This window comes from Ovis aries, chromosome 11, assembly GCF_016772045.2.
Source record: "Ovis aries strain OAR_USU_Benz2616 breed Rambouillet chromosome 11, ARS-UI_Ramb_v3.0, whole genome shotgun sequence".
Lineage (NCBI taxonomy): Eukaryota > Metazoa > Chordata > Mammalia > Artiodactyla > Bovidae > Ovis > Ovis aries.
Genome location: NC_056064.1, coordinates 55041123 through 55067389, shown reverse-complemented (window position 1 = coordinate 55067389; position 26267 = coordinate 55041123). Strand labels below are relative to the sequence as shown.

Here is a 26267-nt window from a genome sequence, read left to right as displayed (position 1 = left end):
GGAAGTACCCAGTGGGCGGTGGGGCGGACCTGCGGGCTGTCCCGCCTCATGCCTGCCGTCGGCCACCAGGGGGCGACACAGACTGGGGGCGGTCAGGCGGGCTTGTAGCCGCCTCCGCTGGAGAAGGTCCGCCCGCTGCAGGGCTCTGGGTGGTGGTCTTGGGCTTCCCTGGTGGCTCACATGGTAAAGAATCCGCCTGCAGTGTGGGAGTTCAGTCGCTCAGTCGTGTCCGACTCTTTGCCACCCCATGAATCGCAGCACGCCAGGCCTCCCTCTCCATCACCAACTCCCGGACTTCACTCAGACTCAAGTCCATCGAGTCAGTGATGCCCTCCAGCCATCTCATCCTCTGTCGTCCCCTTCTCCTCCTGCCCCCCCCAGTCCCTCCCAGCATCAGAGTCTTTTCCAATCAGTCAACTCTTCGCATGAGGTGGCTAGAGTACTGGAGTTTCAGCTTCAGCATCATTTCCTCCAAAGAAATCCCAGGGCTGATCTCCTTCAGAATGGGCTGGTTGGATCTCCTTGCAGTCTAAGGGACTCTCAAGAGTCTTCTCCGACACCACAGTTCAAAAGCATCAATTCTTTGGCGCTCAGCTTTCTTCACAGTCCAACTCTCACATCCATACCTGACCACTGGAAAACCTGGGTTCAATTCCTGGGTTAGGAAGATCCCCTGGGGAAGGGAAAGGCCACCCACTCCAGTATTCTAGCCTGGAGAGTTCCATGGACTGGATATCCATGGCGTGGCTAAGTCGGACACGTGTTGTTCTTAAGGGTCATCTAACTCCTGAAGGTGGCATCCTCAGCCCCTGTAGTGGTGTAGCAGCAGCAGCAGCAGTAGGGGTTGTGAGCAGGAGCTCAGGAGTCCCCCTGCTTGGGTTCATATTCTAGGATGTGACTTTCCCTTCGCCTTTGCAGTTTTCCTCATTTGGAAAGAAAGTAGGTAGTAATAGTGCTTATCTCATAGAGGGTGTTAAGGATGAAATGAATTAACATATATAAAACATTTACTGTGGTATGAAAGTGTTAGTCACTCAGTCCTGCCCTACACTTTGTGACCCTACCGACTGTAGCCCGCCAGTGTCCTCTGTTCCTGTGATGTCCCAGGAAAGAATACCGGAGTGGGTTCCCATTTCCTCCTTCAGGGGATCTTCCCCACCTGTCTGAGCCCCCGGGGAAGACTAAACCGTGGTATGTGTGCTCAGCTGCTTAGTCGTGTCTGACTCTTTCCGACCTGGTAGACTGTAGCCCACCAGGCTCCTCTGTCCATGTGATTTTCCAGGCAGGAATAATGGAATAGGTTGTCATTTCCTCCTCCAAAACTGTGGTATATGTGTTAGCTTTTGATTACCTCCAGTTTTTTGCCTCTGCCTGATGAGATGGTTGGATGATATCACCGACTTGGTGGACATGAGTTTGAGCAAGCTCCAAGAGTTGGTGATGGACTGGGAAGCCTGGCATGCTGCAGGCCATGGGGTTGTAAAGGGTCAGACACGACTGAGCAACTGAACTGAAAACTTTTCAGGGTTGTGTTGTTCTTGGGATCTGGTTCTAACAAGATAAAACTTGATACCCCAGGTGACCTGGAGTGGCTTCTGCTCTGGCTCCTCTGTCCTGGAATTCAGGCTTCCATGACACCAACTCTGGTAACCCAGCAAAGGGCTCGTGTGCCCATGATGCAGAGCCAGACTCTGACAGTGGGTTTGGTTTGTGGCAAAGTAAAGACTTATTGCCGGACACCAAGGAGGGGAGTGGGAGACAAGCCTCAGATCTGCCCCAACTTGGTCTTTGAGTTCGGAGGGTTTTTAGTTCGGAGGGTTGTTTTTTTTTTTTTAAAGTCTAGAATGAAGCTGGGGTTAATCATCATTTTGTGCCTTTTTCCCCACCCCACCCCCCGTGACATTTCTTAATTGAAGTTTTGGGTATCTGGATGTTTCTGGTTTACAACTCTCTAGCCAGGTGGTCCATGGCTTGAGGGGGTCTTTTACCTCATCTTGTCCTGGAGAAACAGTCAAAGGTTGCACATTAACGGTGATATCTCTAGTAACAATCTTAGCACATTATCGATGTTGTCAACAGCAGTTTTAGTCATCTGACTCTGTTTGATTAGTGTCCAGTTAGCACAGGATTGAGGTCAGAAGGTAAAGGAAAGGGAATAAAGTTTTGGCCTGAGAGATTAATTATAAACTTGGTAAGGGAACATGTTTTTATGGGGACTTGGTTTCATTTTTCAATTACTTAGCACTTTTCTCCCCTGCACAGGACCTTTGCACGTGCTGATCCTTCTGCCTTGCCCTCCTTACCTTTCCCCCTGTTGCTAAGTTACCTCCTAGATCTGGTGAAGTTGTCCCTTCAGGAAGGCTTCCCTGATGTCCCAACCAGGGTTGGTGACCCATTCAGTTGCTCTGGTACTAGCAGAAGCTTGACCCTCACATTCACACAGAAATGGTGCGAAGGATCTCTTCATCCAGCAAGAAGTGGCCACACCTTGAATCTGGTTTTCATCAACAGCAGCTGAACTCACCATCAGTGCACAGCTGCTATTTGTTAAGGCCAGTAAGACCCAGCTCTGCCCTGAAGGAGTCATTGCTTATTAATTAGTGAAATCCTGCTGGTCAACAGCAGAGTCAAATATTCTGTAAACAGAGCAGGACCATGCCTCAGCCCAGGAGCACAGTAACTTCTTAACCTCCTGTGTGTTTACACTTGGTTCCTTTGCTATTTTACTCTTGCTCTGAATCCTCTTCTACTGGCCTCTAACCCCCACCCCCACCCCCAGGCTGCCCCTCTAGAATTGAAGATTCACGGGACCTCCAGGGGCAGAGGCACAGAGCTTGCTGGTCAATCAGGTGGCTCCTATTTCTCCATTATGCCTTACTTTCTTTTAAAAGATGATTTCTTTTTTTTTTTTTTTTTTTGCCACACCTCACAGCATGCGGGATCTTAGTTTCCCAACCAGGGATCAAACTCATGCCTCCTGCAGTGGAAGCTGGGAGTCTTAACCACTGGACCAACAGGGTAGTTCCAATCATTTCTTACTTTTGAAAAACATTCAGTTATCTCACTGTCCTAGAACCTTCTAAGAGGGGGGCTCACTGGGTTCTAATTCAAAAGCCCAAGCAAGGATTCCCAATTGTGTCAGCTTGAAGCAAATAATAAACATGAGTAACTCTTGAAACCAGAAGTATTAGCCCCACCGTGTCTTTTATCACTGTTACTTTCTACCAGTATTTCTCTTTCTACAGGGAACATCTAGGTTATGACCTTGCAGAGTTGTTTATCATTATGAAGGGAAAAAGAAAGACCAGCAGGTACATACATAACACTCCTGTGAGCAGCCTTCTCCCGCCTGTGGCCTAGGAGAACGTTAATGAAAAGGGGATGAGTAAGCCACCCGCCACACCTTAATGCTGGGGACGGTGATTCAGAACAGTTCCAGGCACTGGGTAAAGGGTCAGCATGACTCAGTGCCCGTGGAACATCTCTATGTGGCTGTCTCATGGGCACCCAATTGCCCAGGCCAGGAACCTGGGGGTCTTCCTTGGCATATTCTCCTTCCTGACCCTCCATCAGACACCAGGTCCCCGTGCCATGTCTGGCACAGCGCTTTCCTGTCCCCACTCTTGCCCGCTCTGGTCAGTCTGGGCTCTGCCCACAGCCATAGTAGGTTTTCTAAAACGCAAATATGGTCGGATTTCCTTGGTGGTCCAGTGGTTGGGAATCCGCCTGCCAGTGCAGGGGACATAGGTTTGATCTCTGAGCTGGGAGGATGCCACATGCCATGGGGGAACTAAGCCTGTGTACCACAACCACTAAGCCCGCGCCCTGGAGCCCGGACTCTGCAACAAGAGGAGCCACCGCAGGGAGAAGCCCACGAACCACAGCTAGAGAAAAACCTGCACGCAGCAACGAAGGCCCAGCGGCACCGACAAAAATTCATTAAAAAACCCCACAAATATGGTTCCATCCTGCTTTAAATCCTTCATTGAATACCACTGCCCTGGAGGTGAAAGCTCAAACTTTAACAAGGTATTCGGAGCCTCATCGACCTGCCCCCTAATTCTAAGCTCATTCGCTGTGGGCTTCTGCATAGCCTCCAACGTGTCATCACCTGTGATCCCCTCCTGTGATCACCCATGTATCTGTCAAGTGCTTGCTTAAATGCCAGCTTCTCCTAGGCCACGCCCAACCTTAGGCCAGGCCCCCGGCTCACCACACAGGTGGGAACTCATTAAGAGTGTTGAGAGGACCGAATTCCTAAGCTTCAACAAGGCTTTTAATAGCACATGGATGCTTCCCTCCTGGCTGTGGGCACCAACCCCAGCAGCAGTAGGGGATCTTCTACTTCACAGAAGCTCTGGGTACAGAACACTTTTCTAGGAGGCAGCTGTGATGTGGCTGAGCACCCTGGGCTTTGGAAACTGCCCAAGCACAGCTCAAACCCAGGTCTGGCTGTTATTTAACTTCCGAGTCTCAGTCCCTTCATCTGTGAAGTAGGGGTGACAATCACACCCTCCTCTGGCCTGTGGTCCAGCCAGGAGAGCGAGGGCCGATGGAGGGTCCCGGCCAGTCAGTTTTAGAGCAAATAACAGCCCTACAGAACAAACATTTCTGATAAATAGGTTCCAACTCTGATGAGCTGTGGCAAATTCTACGAACCCAGTCATGAAGGATATAGCAGTTCAGTGGGTCCAGGAAGAAGGTTGTAAATAACATGAGATCCTGCTGGAGGCTGTTCTCAAAGAGCAGAGACACCCCTGGGCCCACTCACGACCCCCTCGGCACTGCCCTCCTTCACCTTCCTGCTCCTCGGACAGTCCTCTTTGATGGGAGGTAAGAGAAGCCGCTCTCAAGGTAACTGCTGATTTTTCTTTTTCCCCAACCAGGGATCAAACCTGCGCATCTTGCGGTGGAAGTGCCAAGTCTTAACCACTGAACTGTCAGGGAAGTTCTGGTAACTGCAGTTTTATTAGTTGAGTCCTTGGGTCTGCAGCAGACAACTACCAACCCCCTCACCCCTCTCCTGGTGCCCCTCTGGAAGGCCTTGGCCCACTGCCTATACATGGAGAAGGGCGAAGCCCCCCAACTTGGGCAGCAGCCAAGGTGCAGCCCCTTCCGTTCCCCAGGGCTCTGTATCCTCCCAGACAGGAGCTTGCTCTGTCATCTTCATTCCCACTGCTGGCCTTCTGTGGCCAGTGAACAGCACGGAGAAAAGCCTTCCGTCCTTCCCTGCACCCCGTCACCCTCTGGGTAGTGTATCAGAAGAAGCCGATGAGCCCAGGGTCTGTGCCAGTGAGTCGGTTGCCCTGGCAGCTGGGAATGAGGTGCAGGTTTTGTGTGCCAGCCTGAGAGCAGGATGGGCTGGCTGAGCCCCAAGAGCATGTCAGAACTCGAGGTAAAAGCGCTAGGCACGGCACCCTCCTTGCCCCTGCAGCACCTCCACCTTGTCAGCCAGGAGGCCAGAAAGCCCTGTAACATGTGTGGACGGACTCTACATCCCTAAAGCAGGGAGACCCCATGCTCTCTGTCGGCCACTCCTTGTGTATAGAAGTATAGAAGCCCCCTGCCTCAGGAGAGGCTCAGGTGAAAAGATTCTAAAACCATCCATGGGCTGAGGGGCCCACAGAGCCCACTCAGACCCTGGGTCCTGAGCTGGAAGTCTGTGGGGAGCAGACCCACAGCAGCCACTGACCGTGTCGTGGGCCTGCCTGCCCTCAGCACGGCATCTCCCTAGAGGCCGCTGCCTCCTGGGGTGTCTGAGAGGCCCGGGCGCACCCACCTGCCTCAGCCATGGGCTGGAGGGCTCGTAAAGAACCCGCCAGCACCCTGTCCACAGGAAGAGCTGTAATTAGGCGCTGGGCATCGAGGGGCTCTCCCGGTGCCCCTGCTATGAGCTGGTGGCCAGAGAGTCAGTTGCAGGGTCTGAGGCCTCTGCTGAGGAGGCAGCTGGGCCTTCAGGCTGAGTGGGATGCCATGTTGTAGGAGGCTTTCTTCAGGGTCTCCAGGAAGAACTGTTCATTCTCCAGAAAGTCGCGGTCCTGAAAGGCAGAGCTGGGTGAGCAGTTGCCCTCTGGCTCCCTCCTGCACCCACTTCTGTGGACAGGGATGCGGATCGCTGGATTGGGCTTGAGGGGACCCTGGGGGTCAGCGGATCGATCAGTCCTCTCCCATCCTGGCTCTGCCTGGCTCTGGGATTGGCGGGGGTGGGGCAGGGAATGCACCAGCTCTCCCTCGAGGGGAGGCCACGTGTCAGCACATGACATGGTCCTTCTTGGCCTGTCTGCAAACTAGAGAAAACGACAGTGCCTGCCAGGGAGCACTTACAAGGCACAGCGCAGAGCCTGGCGGGGAGGAAATGCTCTCAGTGACACTGCGAGCGCCTTTGCGGCCTATCCTTTACCTGCTCTCCACCGGGAGTGGGGTAGGCTCGGCCCTCCCTGGGGCCAGGCTGCACTCTCCCCCTCCTCTGCGTGAGCTTCTTGTCCCCACTGTGAACGAGGAGCCCTGAGTCCAGGGGCAGTGGGTGGGCCTGGGTGGCCTCTGCTCCAGGATGCTTACCTGCTCAGCTGTGTGTTTCAGCAGCACCAGCTTGGCGTAGAGGTGTGAGGGACCCAGGCCAACCAGTGGTTGGCTGCACCGAGGAACGGTGGGGGCAGGTGACAACGTGGCTGAAAGGCAGAGGAAGACGAGGTCAGGGGGCAGCGTGGTGGGAGACCAGGACAGCCAAAGCTGGATCCTGGGGCCTTCTCACCACTGCGGGTGGGTGCGACCTGACCGACCCTCCGGGCACATCCAGCTTTCAGAAGCCTCGGAAAATGCTCATGGGATCTCAGCTGCTAAGTCCAATTCTGAAAATTTATTAGAGGGAAATAATCGGGGAGAGATGTATGTATTATACAAAGATTTCCACTGAAATGCTAGTTACCTTATTGACAAAAAAAAAAAATCAATAGGAAATTAGTAAAAATATAGGACAACTCATAATGAAAATTATGTGGATTAAGAGTTAAATGTTTAATTACTGACATGAAAATATGTTCCATCTGAATATTTCTGAATGGGAAAAATAAAGGTACAAAATAATGTATGATGCAATCTCTCTTTTTTTTTTTAATGGAGGAGAAAGAGTTGCTTTATTTCTTTACCAGGCAAAGGGGGTGCGGGCTAGCTCCTCAAGAACTCAAACATACACACAACAGTCTAGAATACTGTGCACCACAATGTTTATAAAGTGGTTCTAGAGAGTGGGTTAAAGGTAGTTTTTTCTTTTTCTTTTTTTTAATATAAGCATGGTCCATTTTAAAACTTATTTGGCTGTGCTGAGTCTTATTTGCAGAACATGGGATCTAGCTCCCTGACCACGGTTTCAACCCTGGCCCCCTGCATTGGGAGCTTGGAGTCTTGGACACTGGGCTGCCAGGGAAGCCCTGAGGGAAGTATTTTAAAAACCAGTTTCCCTTCTTCTATTTTTGACCTATTTTTCTATAACATGCGTTACTAGCATAAAAAAAGAAATAACAAGATGACTTTAAGCTGCAGACTTCCCTGGTGGTCCAGTGATCAAGAATCTGCCTTCCAATTTGGGGGACATGGGTTCCATCCCTGGTCTGGGATGATCCCACATGCCACGGGTCATGTGTGCTGTCACAAAGACCCAGCAGAACCAAAATAAAAAATAAATGAAATAAAAACAACTAACTTAGGTTTTGAAAAAACAAACTCAGCTGCCTCCTATCTTGAGCACACAGGAGGCTGGGCAGGATGTGGCTGGCATGCTCTGCCCAGTGGGCGGACTGAGCTGACGAACCCTCCTCCCGGAGTTACTTACCACTCAGGCCAGAGGCTGCGGGGTCCTGGGCCCTGGAGAGCAGCCCCACTGGGCTGGAGGGCAGGTCCTGTCGGACACGATCCAGCTGCAGCCGCTGCTGGGCCAGACTCAGATGCTCCTGTCCAGCCCCCAGAGAGGAGGACACCGCAGTGAGGGCAGAAGGCTGGGGAGGGGTCCCAGGGAGGGGTGCAGGGGGCAGAGCCTCTGGGAGGCGCCTTGCCTGGTGTACGTGGCGCTCCTGCTGCCGAAGCCGCTCCTGCTGCTCCTGCACCAGCTGCAGCCGGGCCTGCTGATCCGACTGCAGCTGCCGGGCGTCACGCAGGGCCCGCTCCCCCTCCTCGTACTTCTTCGAGGCCACCTGCGGGGAGCCCACCTGGGTCAGCTGGGCTGGCAGAGGTCAGCATGCCCCCCACCCCCGCCCAGGCTGTGCCGCGGCACCTGGCTCATGCTCTCCACCTCCTCCGAGCGCAGCCTGATGCGCTGGGCAGCGGCGCTGACCCTCTCCTTCTCCAGACGCAGCTCCTGCCGCTCCCGCTCCAGGGCCTCCCTCTCGGCCGCCAGCTGGTCCTCTTTGGCACGGAGCTCACTGGCCCTGATCTTCAGCTCTGCCTGCTCCTGGAGATGGCAAAGCCTGGCTGCATTCTTCTTCCTGGAGTTGAACTGGGCTCTGGGGACCCTAGGTCACCCTGCCTCATTGCTGGAGCTGAACACCACCCTGACTCTGGGAGGAGGTGGCGGGAGACCTGGGGCCAAACCGAGGGCTCAATTTTTCTGAATCCATTTCTTCATTTCTAGAATATCTAAGTCATGGGACCATGATGAGGATTAAAGGATCAAATGAGTATAAAGAAGCAGCAAAAGCAAGTTGTTACTATGATGACTGTGGTTGTTTCAGTTCTGCAGGGGTAACTCTTATTACCGCTGTGCGCTTTCTGAAGCTGACCATCCTGTGAGGAGCAGACCGTGAGGGACAGGGTCGGGAGAGGGGCAGGGCTGCGCTGGGTTCCCACAGTCCGGGAGGCTCTGGGTCCTACCTTGGCCAGGCTGACGAGGGTGCCCTCCCGCTGGGTGTCCACCTGCAGCGCCCGCTCCGCCTCCCGCTCTGCCTGCTCCTTCCTCAGCTTCTGCTGCGCGAAGAGCTCGGCCCACTCGGCCGCCAGGCGCCGCCGCTCCTCCCCGCACTTGTGCATGACGGACTTCTGCTCCTCCAGCAAGGCACTCTGGGGCGAGGGTGTGAGGGGCCCAGTGAGCATCCCTGGGCCTGATGGCAGGGATGCAGCCAAACGCGGTGCGTCTGGACTCACCTTGGCCCTCTCCAGCTCCTCCCGCTCCATGGCTATCTGCTGGACCATGACCTTCCTCTGCTCCTCCAGAGTGCGCTGTGCCGACTCGGCCTTAGACTGCTCGGCGTGCACCCGCCAGCGTTCCTGCCGGCCCGGTAGGGTCAGGGCTGAGCGCTTCGGCCCCTGGAGGCTCCATTTGCTCCCCAGACAGGCCTGAATGCTCCCCGGGGAGCTGGGCAAACCACCCTCATCTGGCTTTTCCCACGCTATGCCACAAACACCGCCTTTCCAGAGCAGTAAAAATGGGAAGGAGCCTGGGGACTGGTTTGAGGCAGGTACTCAGTCAAGCGCTGAAAGGGCTGAATAAACATGGTTCAGGATATAAGAACATCTGTGTCCACATACTGACAGGTCTATAGGGTATCTGTGATGTCATCAGTGGCTACCTCCGGACTGGATAATTTTTCTTTACTGTTGCCAGTTATTTTAATTTTTTCAATGAAATGTATCATCTTAGAACTTTGTACAAAAAAAGAAAAGGTTATTACTATTTCTGAATTCATCAAACATTTACTGTATCAATTCTCTCAGGAATTGCTTTTTTGTTTGGTAGGGGTCAATGTGAATTGTTTTTTTCCCACAAGTGCAGCCAATTGTTTTCACCACTTATTAGATTGTAACCAATCTGCCTGTCCTTGCACTGAGCCATGCTAATCTTGCCTATGTCCTTCCAATTTTAGCACGGGTGTGCTGCTGAAACAGGCACGAAAGGGCATGATTTTTTAAAGCACAAAGCCTGCTCTTATAGATGTAAGAGACGAAGGGAGTTTAAAGACAGCTCAGGAGACAAGAGTATTTCTCCCAAAGTCACATCAGCGATGGCCATCAGGGATGAGGGGGTAGGGGCTGGACGGGGTGGGCTGGGGGCACTTCTAGAGGCTAGGGAGGTGGGAGTCCCTGCAAAGCAAGGGGCAGGAGAGACAAAGAAAAGCGCCGAGGAGGCCAGGACAGAGTACAGCTGCCCAGTGCTGGGGAGACAGGCCCCACCTGCTCTAGCAGCCGGCTCTGCTCGCCCAGGCGTGCCTCCATTTTCCCGATGACCTCTTGGAGCCGACTCCTCTCTTCCTCCATGTCCCGCTGCTGCCGGCTCAGCCTCTCCTGCAGCGCTGGGGGCGGCCCACAGGGTGCTCACTGCCCCCTCACCTGCCTTCCCGTCAGTGGGGACAGGACAGAGGAGCCCGGGGCCCCAGTACCTTGGAGCTGCTTGTCCTGTTGCCGGATCCCCAGCTCCCGCTCCTGGGAGGTGCTGAGGTGCGAGGCCTCCACACGAGAGGACAGCTCGTGCAGGCTGCTGGAGAACTTCTCCATCTGCTCGATGATGCCGTTCAGGGACCTGGGGTGCGGGGGGCGGGGCTCGGGTCATGAAGGCCTGGGTCCCCCGGCCCCGCCCCACCGGGACAGCAGAGCCTGATGGCGAGCCTACCGCGTGTGGGAAGTGGCACTGGTCACGGCGTCGATCTCCCGGTCCTTCAGCAGCTTCAGCCGCTGCAGCTGCTCCTCATGGTCCTTGCGCATCTCCAGGATGGAGGCGCTGGGGGATGGGGTCGGAGGGGAGGGTGGCACAGTGAACACCCTGGGCAGCTCCGTCCGGGAGGGGGCTGCTCTGGCGGTCCATGCTCTGTGGCCTCTCCTCCCCGGCACCAAGCACTGCCTCCGTTTCCCTGGCTTCTCTGCCTTATCTGTCTTGCTGCCTCGATGCCACATCCTCTCTCTGGGGGCAGGTTCCTTGTTATTCAGCCAAGGACACCTGACGGGGGGCCCGACAACTCTTTCATGTCTGGCCAATCTGAGCCATGGGGAAAGGCCGACTCAGCCCACCTTGGCCGACCCTCTCATGTGCCTTTTCTTTAGTTCTGCTCTCCTCTGGAAAGGCAATCAGATCCACACGCCAGGCATACCCTTTTCCAGGGCTGATGCAGTCACTAGCCTCGAGTGGTCCGGCTGATGGGTTGGTTCACCTGCGCTTACTTAGCACTTGGGTAACTCGCTGCTGCCAGGCCCTGCCTGAACAGCCAGTGACTGCAGGCCCTGCCGGGATGCCCTCACTACTCTGAAGGAGTGGGGGGATCCCCACTAGGGGTAGAAGGGTACATGAGGTGGGTCAGTGAGGTGGGCCTCAGTTCTCAGTCCTCATCTGGAAGGAAGAGGTCAAGCCTTGGTACAGAGGCTGCTGAGCCCATGGCTTGGAGTCTCAGGGCAATTGGCTTCCTCTGGCCACCCCTGAAGCCGGCCCCCGGCCTCCCCTCACCGCTGCAGTTCCCGGAGCCGCTCCATCTCCTGGTCTTTCTCCTGTGTGGCGGCCGCCAAGCGCCGCTGGTGCTGGGCCGTGAGTTCAGCACGGGCCTGCTCAGCCTCCTGGCAGTGCGACAGATACTGGGCAGACAGCTCCTCATTCTCTCTCCGCAGCCGCTCTTCCCGTTGTTGGTACGACGTTTCTAGCACCTTGACTCGGCTCCTGACAACAGAACACCCAACCATGAGGCTCAGAAGGGGAGGGCGGCCACCCAGAGGGCCCCTCAGGGCACCCGAGCTGGGGCTGGCCCTGAGCCATGGGCAGCCCGGGCTGGAGAAGCGGGGTACCTGTGAGCACACTCGATGAGCTCCAGGTCTGCCTGGTGCCGCTGCTGCAAACTCTCCAGCAGCAGCTTGTGCTGGGTCCGCTCCAGCTCTAGCTTTCGCACCTGGGCCGTGGCATGGAGTGAGGGGACGGAGTGGAGAGTCCCTCAGGCTGCCTGGGGAGGCCGTCCAGCCCTCATGACACACCCTCCCCCCAGCCCTGCCCTGGAAGCCGCAGCCCCTCTGCCCCTCACCTGGGCCTCGAGCTCCGCCAGCTGGGCCTGACTCTGCAGGAGGGTGGCCTGGAGCTCGGTGCCACTCTGAAGCTGAGCCTGTGCCGCCACGAGCTGCTGCTGGTACTCGGGGCTGGGCAGCAGGCTCTGGGCCAGGGAGTCTGGGAGGAGGGACTGGAGGAGAGGGGGAGGGGCGTGCCCCGTCAAGTAGGGGACAGGGGCCCAGCTGAGCTCACCTCTGACCTGCCAGGCTCCGCGCCTGACCTGTGGCTGGAGACGGGGACAGGGTCATGACACCCAGAGGCCAAGGATGAGGCCTGGAGGGTCATATGGTCCCTGTCCTTCCCCTCTCAGGTCAGGTTGGGGAACATGAGTCTCCCCCATGCCCTCAGAACAACATCCTCCCAGCAGGGGTTCCAGATAAACAGCGGGTCCCCGCAGAGTTCCAGCTACAACAGAAGGTGGTGACCTCGGCCCTGCTGTCAGGCCTCAAGTCCCAATGCAGAGCGATGCTCTGGGTCCTGCAGGCTGCCCACCACCCACCCACCATCGCAGAGGCACTTCCGGGTTTCCGGTGAAGCACTCCACAGGTGCTCCTGTGGGGCCAGGCCTCCTCGGGCCTGGGGGTCACAGGAGCTATTGCACCCAGGCAACGTGGGCGGTGGGAAGACAGCAGTGGAGGAGGTTTTCTAGACGGAGCAGCAGGACAGCTGAGCCCTGCGCTCTGAGTGAAGCATTCTCAGCTGCCTCCACCTGGGGGCCACCTCAGTTCTCCACTGGTGCCAGCAAGTGAGCACCCAACCCTGCCCGGGAGAGGCAGGCGAGTGTTGGTGGGGAGACGGGAGAGCCGGCTGAGAGGACAACACGTTCCTCCTGGCGGTTTGGCAGGTGCTGCCTCTGAGCACAGGAGAACTGCCCCATGGGCCCGCCTGTTTGTTCACCCTCCTTACCTGAACAGGCACAGATGGCCCTGAGGGTTCCTGGGAATTCGGGAAAACAACTGCAGGCTCTGAAAAATCAACAGCACAGAAATGAGGAGGCACAGGGAGGCCCGCGGTCTAGGCATGTGCTTGGGAAAGCCTGGCTTCAGGTCTGTCTGCAGGGACCCCCGAAGGAAGCTCTCAGTGCCTCTCCACCCAGAGTTAACCTCCCAAACAAAGCAGAACACACACCAGTGCCAGAGTGGTCTCCAGGGGCTCTGCCCCTCTTTGGGTCACCCGCATGGAGGGCCGAGGCGGCCTTGTTCCAAGTCACGGTGGACCTGTGGACACGGGCGGGGGTGGCAAGGTGAGCAGCCTGCTGTGAAGGATTCAGGGAGAAGGGGAGGGCTGGTCTGGCAGGAAAGGTGAAGGCCAGGGTCAAGTCATAGACTGGAAAGGCCTGAAGGCTGGTAGTTTACTAAGAGCAGGGTCCCAGCTGGAAAAGGGGATGGGGACCTGAGTCAGGTCCCCTGACTCAGTGGGTCTCAGATCCCATACACCACACTGACCACGTGGAGCCCAGCACAACCACCCGCTGTTCTAGGGACAGGGGCTCAGGCCAGCCCCCTGTGCCTCACCCGCCTGCACCCCGCCTCGGACTGAACGTACCCAGAGGTGGCAGGCGGGGACCATGGCCCTTGCGTTGCTATTCCTGGGATCTCCCCGGCGGCTGCTGGCTCGAGCACTTGGGTGCTGGCAGCAGGCTGACTGAGAAAGCAATTATTAGTATGAAGGCAGAGAAGGTCCGGGTTAGGCTGGACAAGGGCAGGCTGGGACAAAGCCCAGGAGGGAAGCTGCAAGGCTGCCCCTCTTCCCAACCCCCTCCACCTTCCTCCTGTTGCCACCATTCCATCTTTGGAATCCTCCTCGCGGTCTGAGCCCCTGGGCTTCTGCACCCCTCCCGGGGGCAACCACCTGGTAACGTCTAAGGAGCAGCGGTGGCCCTGCATGGGCACCATGGCCATGCTCTGGTCCATGCCATGCCCGCAGCGTCCACTGAGGCCCTGCTCACTCACCCACCGGCTCCAGTGCCCCGTGGTTCCTCTTGTCTCCGTCCGCTCTTCCCTGTCCGTTCTTGGAAACTTTCCCTTCCCTTGGGTTTCAGGTCTGGGTCCTAACTGCCCTCCTTGCTTACTCAACCCCAGGCGGGGTGACATGCCCAGCCTCCCCTTTGCTCTGACCACAGAGCTTCCTCTGGATGGTCCCAGCCTGCTCTGGGGCTGCTCCCTGTCCTTCCCCACATTCCATAGCCTCCCCTAGGAGCCCCCTGGCAGCCACCGTCTTCTCAAACACTCCCCAAGAGCACAAGTGATCCCTGACACGTGTCGCCTGCTTTAGCTTGGTCAGCAGAGCCACTGGACACTGGGTGTCCCGCCAGCCCGAGGGCACTGTGGATAGAGCCCTGCTCGGAGGCACCAGGAAGGCTGTGTGAGCCCCATGAGGGCACCCTGGGTCTCCTGCCCAACCAGGCCAGAGCCTGGCCCTGCGGCAGCAGGGCATGAGCGTCAGCAGCCCCCCAGCTCCCAAAGGTGGGGAGCCAGACACTCTCCCCGAGCCCAGAGAGGGGGAGAAGCAAGGCTGAGAGACTGCACTCTGCCCACAGTCAGCATACTGGGGGCGCTGCTGATGGAGGTGCCGAGTCCTCCCTCCAGAGAGACGGCAGCCTGAGCCCTACCTGCGGGAAGGCGGCCGGCCAGCTGCCCCTGCCGATTGCTGGCCCTCAGAGGCTGCGCCGCACTCCGCTCTGGCCAGACCTTGGGCCTTCTTCCGGGACAGGGCATGGCTCAGCCAGTCCTCATCTGCCTCCTCCTCAGATGCTCCTGGCTCCGCAGGCTGGCTGCCTCTGGCAGGAGGGCCGGTACCCTTGGCGGGTGCTTTTGCCCCCAAAGAGGGCAGCCCAGCTGCGGCAGGGTGGCGGACGGGGGCGGAATGCTGGCTCGCAGGAGGGGGGCCCCTCCGAGCCTCCCTGCCTAGGGAGCGGGGGAGCAGGTCCGAGCTGTCGTCCTTGAGGCCTAGCCAGTCGGCACCTCCCCTCCTGGGCGGGATGGGGCTGGAGGCTGCGGGGGTGCTCTGCCTGGAGCCTGCTTCTCTCTTGGGGTCTGTGCCGCCATCTAAGAACCTACTTCAAGACAGAGAAGAGGGGAGTCTAAGGCAGGGCAAGCAGCCTTTCCCAAGAACTCCTGACAGGCCTTTCCCTCCACTGCTCAGGGGAACTAGGGGGCCCACATTAAGGAGCCAGGATGCCTGGGGCCCTGCTCGGTCAGAGCCAAGGCAAGCCAATTGACTTCTGCAAAACACCTTGATTCAGTCACGAAAACCAGGGACAAATCCATCTGCAGCGAACAGGACCAACCATGGGCACACACACCCAGAGAAAAGTCAGCCAGGTCAAGCACTTCTGGCTTTCCGTCAATAGTCATTCCGTCACTCATTCATTCATTTGGCCATGGTCTCTTGTGGCTGAGCTGGTAAAGAATCCGCCTGCAATGCGGGAGACCCGGGTTCGATCCCTGGTTTGGGAAGATCCCTCGGAGAAGGAAAAGGCCACCCACTCCAGTATTTTGGCCTGGAGAATTCCAAGGACTGTATAGCCACAAAGAGTCAGATACAATTGAGTGACTTTCACTTCACTCTATGAGTTACTGGCAGGTGGCAGCAGGTTCCGAGGTTTAAGGGAAGAGCTGATACACACGTATGCAAGGTTACTGAGATGGAAAGAGAGGCTGAGAAAGCCGATGTGACATAATGTTAACACTGTGGAGCCTGGAGAAAGGATAGGAGGGAGTTGTTCTCACAGCTCTTCTGTCAGTTTGAAATTATTTCAAAATATAAAGTTTAAAATATATACTGGGAGAAAAAAAAAAATCTCCAAATTCAGAAAAGTCCATCCACTAGCTTAACATTTTGTGGCCAGCTGGGACGAGACCAAGGCAGGGCAAGGCAGAGCCCAGGGCCGGGTTTCCCGGGAGCTGAGTCTGAGAAGCTGCTGCCCAAGGTTCACTCTTGCTCCTCCTGGGTCTGGGTGTTCCTCACAGAGAAGCAGATCAGCTGACGTCACAGCAGTTTCTGGTCCCCCGGGGCTTCCAGCTGTGTCAAGTCCACCTCTTCCTTACTCTTCCCAGGAGGCTGGGAGCAGAATCCAGGGTCCGCTCCTGCTGGGGGGGCCATCCCGACCCCTTGGCCTGGACTGGTGGGCACTGGCTACTCCCTCCTTTGGCGTCCACGGAGTCTAGTGCCTCCCAAACAAGCCTGGTGGTGGGATGGGGTAAGGGGGGGCCCCTACTTTCTCAGCAGGCAGCCTGCCTCTGCGCTTACCTGACAGACTGCCGGCGGGACTGTCGGCCCTCGGAAGAGCCCACGGTGGGCTGGTAGGCCCCAAAGGTGAAGTCCTCGTCACCCCAGGTGTCTTCCTTGTCTGTGAACGAAGGAACCCGTGATCTAGGGCAGGGGGAGTCGACCTCTTCTGCGAATGCTGCAGAATACTGGGTTTGAAAAGGGCTGAGCGAGCAGCTTGACGGGTAAGACGAGTAATGGGGGCTCGGAGGCGGAGGAAGCCGGTCTACACCTCTAGCCCCAGCGCAGAGAACATCGCCGTGAGCCGTGAAGAGTGCACCTGAGGAGCCCGGCCCCGACCCCTGTGGGTGAGGCCGGGTGAGCTCGCGTGTCCCAACGACGGGCCGCGGGCTGATGCTCTGAACACAGCAACACTGGCCAGAGCAGTGTCTTTCAAACTGTGAGCTGCTGCCTGTTAGCAGGTTGAGAAGTTAAGTTACAACCGATGTATTTAATCGTCAAAATGCCGAGTTGCACAGTCATATTCAACTCTTTGAGACCCCAGGGACTATAGCCTGCCAGGCTCTTCTGCCTGTGGGATTTTCCAGGCAAGAATACTGGAGTGAGATGCCATTTCCTACTCCAATTTATTAGTCAAAGAGCATATAAACAAACAAAAAAAAAAAAACAGATTTGAACATGGTGACGATTATTTTGACACTTTTGACCCAGTTCATAAACATGAATAATACAATGCGTGTGTGTGTGTCATGATGTAAAGCTTATTTCTTATTATGGCTCCTGGTATAAACCTGTTCTGGGGCCCCAACCCCACAAGCCTCCTCACCCTGTGGCCGCTGGTACTTCTTGTCCAGCTTGAACTCCCTGTGCTCGCTGGTGCCTGACCGGGCCAGGAGCTTGGCGGCCGGGCCCCGACCCAGCAGCTCATCCAGCTTGGAGCGGGCAGGGAGGGGCCCTTCCCTGCAGGATGGGACACGGGGCAGGTACCTGTGAGCACGAAGGGCTCCTGCGGGGGCCACACTGTACCCTCCCTCTTGCTTTTTCCTGGTGGCACTCTCCACGCCCAGGGACCCTTACTGGTCGCCCGCCTGCCGCCTCTCTGCCTTGGGGCTGTCTCCAAACCCCAAGGTGGCCATGATGTCGTCCCCATCGTCAAAGAGCAGCTCTTCCTTCTTTCGGACTGGAGTGTCCCCAGGAGTTAGAGGGATAGAGGGCCCTAAGAAACAGAACACAGGGCACAGAGGCCTTCTGGTCCTCAACTGTGCAGTTTGAATGGGCTGAGGGGGCGTTTCTCTACCTCTGAGTGGAACAGCAGGCACAGCAGCGGCTTGTCCCAGCCTGCACTCCCAGCCCCACTCCCAGGCGCTCCCATCTCCTCTCCCTTCCCTCTTCCCAGAGACTGATGACCTCCTGGTCCAGGATCTGAGACCTCTGGTCCCTGCCTGGTGGGGTCTCTGGATCTGCGCTGGCAAGTTCAGTGAGTCAACCGCAGCAGCCCCGGGAACGTAACAAGCCCACCCTACCGTGATCTCTGACAGGGGCTGGGTTCTTTTTGGAAGAGGTTTTCGTCTCCGTGGAGGGCAGCTTCTTGGGGATTCCTTCCTCATCATCAGAGAGAAGTCCTGCCAGGGGGTCTTCTGAGTCTCACAGGCAGAAGGGGAAGCAAAGGGCAGACTGTACGTCGCGTTCAGGAAAACCAGCACTGTACTGCACTGCTGCTGTTGCTGCTGCTAAGTCACTTCAGTCGTGTCTGACTCTGTGCAACCCCAAAGACGGCAGCCCACCAGGCTCCCCCATCCCTGGGATTCTCCAGGCAAGAACACTGGAGTGGGGTGCCATTGCCCTCTCCTGTACTGCACTAGGGGAGTTACTGACCAGAGAGCTGTAGCTGCTCTGACACCTATGCGAGGCGCTCGGCATCTGGGGGCCTGGGGTAGCGGGGCTCCGATACAGAGCAGACTGGGCCAGGGGAAAGGAAGCAGGGAGGGCGGCCCCAGGGCCCACATTCCAGCATAATGGCCCCAGGCTCTGCTGTCTGCCCCAGCCTTCTAGGAACATCCCCGAGGCTTGAGAAGGCAGGTAAAATGTCAGGGAGTGCATGAAGGACAACAGACTTTCCCCCACGCTTTATAATCTTCAGTTTGACCCCTGGCTTCCAAGTCTGTGCAAATAAGTGCCCAGACATCCCAGCCAGAGGGGCACAATTAGTCCCTCCCTCAATTCGTGAGGTCTTCCTGGTGGCTCGGACGGTAAAGCGTCTACCTGCAATGCAGGAGACCTGGGGTTCGATTCCTAGGTTGGGCAGATGGAGAAGGAAATGGCAATCCACTCCAGCACTCTTGCCTGGAAAATCCCATGGATGGAGGAGCCTGATAGGCTACAGTCCATGGGGTCGCAAAGAGTCGGACACGACTGAGCAACTTCACTTTCACTTTCAATTCGTGAGGAACAAAATCAACTCAACAGCACCAGCTGGCTGCTCCGCATCTGAGAGCCTGTCAGCCCTCGGGCAAACAAGTACCAAACTGAAGCGTCCTAGGGGCATGACTGCAGGGCCCGCGGTACCTTCCAAGGAGAACTTCCTGTACTGATGCCCAAAGCTGGAGGGAGACGGAGGCCGCTTCTTGGTGGGAATGGCATCTCCTACAGGCAGCAAAGAGGAGCCAAGGCCACAGGCTGGGTCTCCTCTGGCCTCCGTGCTGCCACACTGTGACGGGGCCCCCAGGCTGCTGTGTATTTCCATCTGGTGGCTGAGGGCTCGCGGCCATGGACACAGCCGTGGGAGAGGTCTATACCGCCCTGCATCTCAGTCAGGCTTTTGGCCTGGAAATGCACTCTGGAAGTGACCTTCGGCCCTCCATTTACAAGTTGCTCCAAACAGGTACATGGGTTGGGGCCATGCAAAAGTTACCATAAAATTCTGCAATTTAACTCAAATGGATTCTCCAGGAGTCCAAGGAAGTGGGGGTGGGGGGGTGGGAAGCTCAACCCGTCTCCCTCCCCAACCATAAACACTCCAACACACAGGTACACAGTGAGCTCCTGGTCTTCCCGCTCCCAGGCAGAGAAAACCCATAGCACACGAGGCCTTCTGTCTAAGCATCTCCCACATCCCCAGAGTATCTTCTCATTCGAGGAGCTATGTCCTACTCACCTTTCTCATTGGCGGTTAACACACTGGCGGTTTTAGGAGGACTAGGCGGCTCTTCTTTCTCAGAGCCCTTTGCAGGCCTTTTGTTTGAGGCTAGATTTGACTTCTTCAGCCCTAAGAGGTCAGCATCCATTTCATCCAGGTCCTGGAAAAGCAGGAAGGAGGAAGGAATCCCCACAGGTGCTCAGCTGGTGGGTGCTAAACACCCCCAGGCTCTGAGCAGCCTGGTAAGATGCTGCCTCCAACTTCCACGTGGAACAGATGGGGACTCTGGTGGGGGACCCACCCCAACAAGGTCACAGGACAAAGATAGAGGCAGGGCCAAAATCCAAAGGCTCCACACAGTCGGTCTCAGATAAGCTGAAAGGTTTCCAGCTGGTACTCCCACCAACCCTCATGAGCAGCTGCCGCCTCGAGGTGAGAATGGGAGGGAGCCTCAAACCTGCTTTCAGCAGCTTCTCACAAAAGCTTAGCAAATGCCGAAGCTGTTTGTAGTAGAAACGAAACAGCAGGGTCCTGGGGTCTAAGGTTCCCCAAGGTTGGGACTTCCCTGGTGGTCCAGGGGTTGAGAATCTGCCTTCCACTGCAGAGAAGGGTGTGGGTTTGATCCCTGGTCAGGGAACTAAGATCCCACATGCTGTGAAGTGCAGCCAATATGCATAAATAAATAAATAAATGAAGGAACAAGAGGGAGAATGAAGGCTTGGTATAAAACAGTGTCCCAGCCCATCTCCCCGAAGCTGTTTCCTTACCTTCATGGCCTGCAGCAGAGCCTGCGGGTCTGCATCAGAGATGTCTGAAACCTACATGACGGGAGGGTCAGGAGAGACATGCTGGTCAAGGCCCAACAAAACTCAGGACCCTTATCACCTGGCTCCTGTTAGGGCAGGAGCAGAGCTGGGTGAGGGGAGGAACATAATTTGGAGGGTTCTGCCCTCACGGTGCTCAGGCGTTATATGAAGTCAAACCTGACCAGCTGTGGACACTCACAAAGCGCTGCTGCTTTTGGGTCCTCCCCAAAGGAAGTCCACGGCCATCACAAAACAGATTAGGCTACTTTCCCGCCATGTGATCGGACAGCGTGGAGTTTACTATGGGAAGCGCCATTAGAAGGGGCAACCGCTGCGCCTCCAGCAGCTGCTCGGAGCTCTCCTTTCTAGCTCATCTCACCGGGAGGAGTGAAAAGGACTTGCTCTGAGTCCACTTGGCAGCCTTTGGGTACTGTTTTAAGAACAAACTGGCTTTGTGGGGACTTCTAAGCCTTCTGTGGGCAGTCCCTCAGACACAACAGCCATCTCACTGTCTCTGGGTGTGAGCAGAGCCAGTGACGAGGAGGGAACAGGCCAGGCTCACCTCGGCATCAGCTCCCGCCAGGCCTGCCTGGGTGATGAAGGCATCGTCTTCCAGGAGGGACCTGCAAAGGAGCAGAGTCTATACCCGCACCCCCACCCCCATGGGCCCCAGGGCACTAGATGATTCAAGGAAGGAGAAGGAGCTTAGAGAGGCCAAGTGAACCTAGACAGACTTCTCCAGAAGGACAGAATTGCTGAATGGAATCTCACAAGTCACCGAATGCGATGATTTTTAAGTTTGTTAAAAATGTACAGTCCCTTTAAAAACAACAGGTTAGAGAGAAAAACAGAGCTATTTGGGGTAAAATGAAGGTGGAGAGTGGAGCGCTCACAAAGTGCCTCCCTATCTCACAACCGTGGGGAAAGTTCAGAAGAACAATCTGAGAGTCACCAACTTGAGAGTCAAGCATCTAGGTCAATCCCCTTATTCCGAGGGTAAGAAAACAGAGATTCAGAGAGCTTCAGGAGTTGCCCAAGGTCACACAGTAAGCAAGACTGGAAGCCGGAACCTCTGACCTCCAGTTCAGTTCCCTTCCCACCCCTCCAGGGTCCTCCGCTGCCCCAGAGCTGAAGGGAGGACAGGAAGGTCGTGGCCCTACAAGCAGGACCCACCGTGAGTGGAGAGGGAGGGAAAGGCAGGAGCATCTGGCCTGAAAGGGGCTTGGATGCCCGGGCAGCCCCATGTGCTCACTTTGGTCCAGGCCCGGAGGGAGGGGGCGCCTGGGCTACACCTGGGGCATCTCTGGCACGTGACGTTAGTTTAACAGGCTTCTCAGGTGGTGTCACTGAAAAAAATTAAATAAAAGATGTAACTTGGCTACGGAGAACTGAAGTCAAGATGGAAAGGACTGCACATTGCCCACCAAGCTGTCTCCCACATCTTCCTACTGAGAGAGGGGCCTTTTTGGAGGAAGTGAAACTGACCCTCGAGGCAGGTCTCTTAAAAACCTGAATGGAGGAGGGCATCATATATTTCCAAGTAGGAAGTCAACACAACTGGTGCCAAGTCAAGAGGCTGTTCCCACCCACAACCAGGAATGCGGAAACAACGCACATCCATCATCCGCGGGCTTGTGCTTTGTGCTTCTGGACCAAGCCACGTGGTGGCTGCTGAGCTTCACTGACCCCAAAGCCCCGTTGCTCAGTGCAGCAGACATGGACACACAGGGTAAGGGACTTGTGTCCAGAATACAGAAAGAATTCTTACAAACTCAGCAATAAAAAGGCAAACAACTCAGTTTGAAAACTGGATAAAGATCTGAATAGACCTTTCTTCAAAGATATAAATGGCCAGGAAACGCATGAAAAGATGTTCAAGGTCATTAGTCATCATTAGTCATTAGGGAAATGCCCATCGAAATCACAATGAGATTTAACTTTACACCCACTAAGATTGCTATTTGTTGTCGCTGTTTAGTCGCTAAGCTGTGTCCAACTCTTCTGTGACCTCATGGACTGTGGCCCGCCAGGCTCCTCTGTCCATGGGATTTCCCAGGCAAGAATACTGGAGTGGCTTGCCATTTCCTTCTCCAAGACTGATATAATGAAAAAGAAAATAACAATTACTGGCAAGAATGTGGAGAAATTGGAACTCTCTTACACTGCTGATGGGCATGTACACTGGTACAGTTCCTGTGGGAAACAGTTTGGCGGTTCTTCAAAAAGTTAAACACAGAGTTATCATATAATCCCGTAATTCAACTCCTAAGTTTACACCCGAAAGAACTGAACACATAAGCCCACACAAAAACTTGTATATGGTTGCTCATAACAGCATTATTCATAACAGCCTAGCTGAAATGTGGAAACCACCCAAACGTCCATAAACTAATGAATGGCCAAACAAAATGGGGCATAAAGAACAATGAAATATCGTCCAGCTATGGAAGGGAATGAAGAGAGGAATGTTACAGTGCAGATGAACCTCGAACACGTGGAAGGTGAAAAGAAGCCGGATGCAAAAGCCTCATACCGTATGATTCCATTTAATGTAAAATAAGGCAAATTCATAGAGAAAGAAAGTTAAGTAAGTGGCTGCCTAGGGGTGGAGGAGGGGAGAGTGAGGAGTGACTGCTAATGGTGTGGAGTTTCTTTACGGGGTGACGAGAAGGTTCTAAATTTGGCTGTGGTGGTGACCGCGCAATTCTGTCAATATACTACATGTCACTGAACTGTACACTTTATAAAAGACTGAACTTTATGTGAATTGTATCTCAGTTAATAAAAGAGAGAGCAAGCCTGAATCAGGGGGTTCTGGGAAAGGGGCACTTACCCTCATCTCCCAGGAGGTCAGCAAGGACATCATCGATGGAGTCTGGAACAGGAAAGGGGCCACCGTGACTTCAGGAGGAAAGAAAGGTCCTTTAGGGCCTCATGGCTTGAGACCTCATCCAGGATACTCCACCTGGATATTTCTGGATACAGAGCCCAATAAAAAGGATTTTTCCCTGAGTCCCATCTGTTGTTTATTTCTGAATTACTCCAAGGGCCAGCAAGGCAGCATAGGGGGTTCCCTAGGAAAGCACAAGCTGCCTTTGGGATTACAGGGACAATAGCAAGACTCACACCAAGGGACTTCCCTAGTGGCCCAGTGGCTAAGACTCCATGCTCCCAAGAGAGGGGGCCTGGATTCAGTCCCTGGTTAGGGAACTAGTGACTGCATGCTCAGTCGTGTCTGATTTTTTGAGACCCCATGGACTTTGTTGCCCGCCAGGCTCCTCTGTCCATAGGTTTTTCCAGGGTACTAGATCCTACAACTAAAGATCCCAAGTGCCAAAACTAAGACTTGGCACAAATAAATATTAAAAAAAAAAAAAGATATTCACTGAGAACATTCAGGCAGACATTTCTAAGTCATGTGGACCCAAGGCAGGGGAATTATTTTTGGCTTATGGGTGATGTTTCATCCCCACTTACCTTTCAATCTTTTCTTGGTTTTGGGTGCCTAAAAAGGGAAAAACAAATCCCATGAACAAGAGCAGACAGTGAATGTGTACTAAAACCCAGAATGCAGAATGAACTGTTTTGCCTTTTGCAAAGATGGGGACAAGGAACACCAGTGGCATTTGGGGACAGACGCCCTTTATGGTTTTCTTAGAGTTTCTCGGAATAGACGCATTCAGAGCATGAAAAGGGCCACCCCCAACCAGCAGTGGATGCCACACTGGGTGCCATCTGGTGGGCGGAAGTTTCTCCTTTCCCCCAGATTTCCAGATGCCACATACAACCCCTCCCAGGATGTAACGTTTTCCTCTAATCCATCTCCCTGACTGTTCAGTATCAGTGACAGATACGTATAAATGCTTTCCAGATGGATATTCAGAGGCTCAAAAGAGATGCTCGCTTACTGTTTAATAAGAAGTTGCTTTTTTTCTTTTATGCCGTGCTACACAGCTTGCTGGACCAGGGATTGAACCCATGCCCCCTGCATTGGGAAGCACAGAGTCTTAACCACTGGACCTGCCAGAGAAGTCCCATTAATAAGTTTGATATCCATGCTCCTAATCATCACTCTTCTTTGGGGCCACCCAGTCCCCAAAGTACTTCATGCAGTTAAGCTCTTGGAGGTGGAGGCAGGAGGGAGGGTAGACTCCCATTTCCACACACCTGCTCTGATTCTGTGCTGTTGGAGAAGACTCTTAAGAGTCCCTTGGACAGCAAGGAGACCCAACCAGTCCATCCTAAAGGAAATCAGTCCTGAATACTCATTGGAAGGACTGATGCTGAAGCTGAAACTCCAATTCTTTGGCCACCTGATGCGAAGAGCTGACTCATTTGAAAAGACCCTGATGCTGGGGAAAATTGAAGGCAGGAGGAGAAGGGGATGACAGGAGATGAGATGGTTGGATGGCATCACTGACTCAATGGACAGTGAGTTTGAGTAAGCTTTGGGAATTGGTGATGGACAGGGAAGCCTGGTGTGCTGCAGTCCATGGGGTCGCAAGGAGTTGGACATGACTGAGCAACTGAACTAAACTGCTCTGCATTCTGCTTACCATCTCAAGGCTCTGGGGGGCTGCTTCTAGGTCCTTCACAGTGCTCTCCAGCTCACTGGAATTCTGCCTGTCAGGCTCATCCTCCCTAATGAAGAAAATTAAAGTGTCTGCTCACAAACAATTTGGCTTTAACAGTGCTTGAGTCGAAGATTGATAAAGCCTTCTCTCACTTTACCCGTTCAAGAGGTCAAAACCTATTTCCGTCAGTTAAAAATTTCTTATGGTGGGTGATTCAGATGAGAGGCAAAGTGTTCTGGGTAACTTTTCGAGGCTTGGAGATTATTTGAAAAAAGTGCAGTGGTCCTCATTCCTTATTCTGAAAGAGGATACAGAAAATGGCAGGTCCCCATCTTAGAAAAGAGGTGGGGGTCTGGCACTGCGGTCTATACACCTTTCCAGGCAACACTCAGGACTACTTTCCCAGCAGCAATCAGCACACAGAACGGAAGTGAAAGCTGGTTACTCCTTGATAGTATTTTCACTATCGTTGGAAAATTTCCCCCTTTAACTGTAAATCCAACTCACTCCATTAGTGGTGAACTGTTTTCACCAGAATTATCATTCTTTTCCGCCCCCTCCTCAAAAAGTTCCGCACACTGACCTTTGGCACGGCTTGGAAGAAAGTAATAGGAGGTGGGCGGCTCTAGTTGCCAGGTGCCAGCCTGTCCTGTTATTAGAATGCAAAGTTAATGTGGGGTTACTGCACAGGGGCCACCCTGAATGCTTGAGTTTCTCCTCTGTAATGGCAGTGTTCACGACCCAACGTGTTTTGTCTCCCATCACATCTAGGAGCGTCTCCCATTTCCCAGTGATCCTGTCCCAGCCTCGCAGGCCGTGGGAATTTCTAAGGGAGGCTGCAAAGGGCCTCAGGACCACAAGGACCATCGCATCGTTGTGCACAGCCAACTCCGTGCCAGGCGTTTTAAGATCCCTTAGCTAGGGCCCTCCTGGTGTCACCCCCTCGGTCCTCGCGCCCAGCCCATCTCGATCCCGAGTGCAGCCTATGATCCTTCCAGCCCTTGAAATCCTCCCCACGCTCCCTGGCCCCCGCGCCCCGGTTACGTGCCATTCCCTTCGGAGGCGCAGCCACTGGGACGTGTCCCAGACATAGCTGCCGCTCCAGGATCCACTCCAGCCCGGTTCAGTCAGGCCTCCAGCTTCGGAGCGCTACGGACGCCAATCTCTCGGTCGCCCGGCCTCCGGAAGAAAGGAGAGGCGCGAAGCATCCTGGGGGTTGTAGTCCTAAACCCCCTCACCTGCTAGAGCCAAGGGCCTCTGGGGCGCTGGAATGAACCACACTTCCCAGGGTGCCCCTCCGCGGCCGTTAGTCGGCGCACCATGTCCAGTTAGCCGCTGGGCGCGTTGCTAGGAGCTGCCTCAACGCCCCTTTGCTAAGCGGGCGGTACGTGGGTTCCGAGGCCAGTGAGCTTCTTCCTTCAGGTTTTCTGCAGAACTACCACTACCTGGGCTCCAAAGTGAAGTGAAGTGAAAGTCGCTCAGTTGTGTCCGACTCTTTGCGACCCCATGGACTGTGA

The 26267-nt window shown here is 54.9% G+C and overlaps 1 protein-coding gene across 9 annotated transcripts; it reads right to left on the bottom strand.

The window, feature by feature from the left end:
* Positions 1-4258: 4258 nt before the first annotated feature.
* FBF1 (Fas binding factor 1) lies at positions 4259-25916 on the bottom strand. 9 transcript variants are annotated; one of them, XM_027974099.3, is made up of 32 exons: positions 25799-25916; positions 25334-25399; positions 24908-25048; positions 24733-24817; positions 23654-23681; positions 23010-23051; positions 21429-21522; positions 20739-20799; positions 20138-20188; positions 19389-19530; positions 18800-18877; positions 17758-17877; positions 17312-17450; positions 17061-17194; positions 16256-16355; positions 14616-15062; positions 13550-13648; positions 13133-13221; positions 12911-12969; positions 11982-12134; positions 11752-11852; positions 11420-11626; positions 10595-10702; positions 10365-10504; positions 10159-10277; positions 9133-9255; positions 8863-9048; positions 8267-8443; positions 8049-8186; positions 7829-7946; positions 6559-6668; positions 4259-6038 (listed from the first exon to the last, which is right to left on the bottom strand). In XM_027974099.3, exons 4-32 carry the CDS (start codon positions 24733-24735, stop codon positions 5955-5957), a joined length of 3450 nt encoding a protein of 1149 aa, XP_027829900.2. In that variant the 5' UTR covers positions 24736-24817; positions 24908-25048; positions 25334-25399; positions 25799-25916; the 3' UTR covers positions 4259-5954. The 9 variants fall into 9 exon arrangements, 8 of the variants coding, with proteins under 8 accessions (XP_027829900.2, XP_060251824.1, XP_042112285.1 ...); XM_060395841.1 differs by lacking the exon at positions 18800-18877; XM_042256351.2 differs by lacking the exon at positions 24908-25048.
* Between the last annotated feature and the right edge of the window lie 351 nt (positions 25917-26267).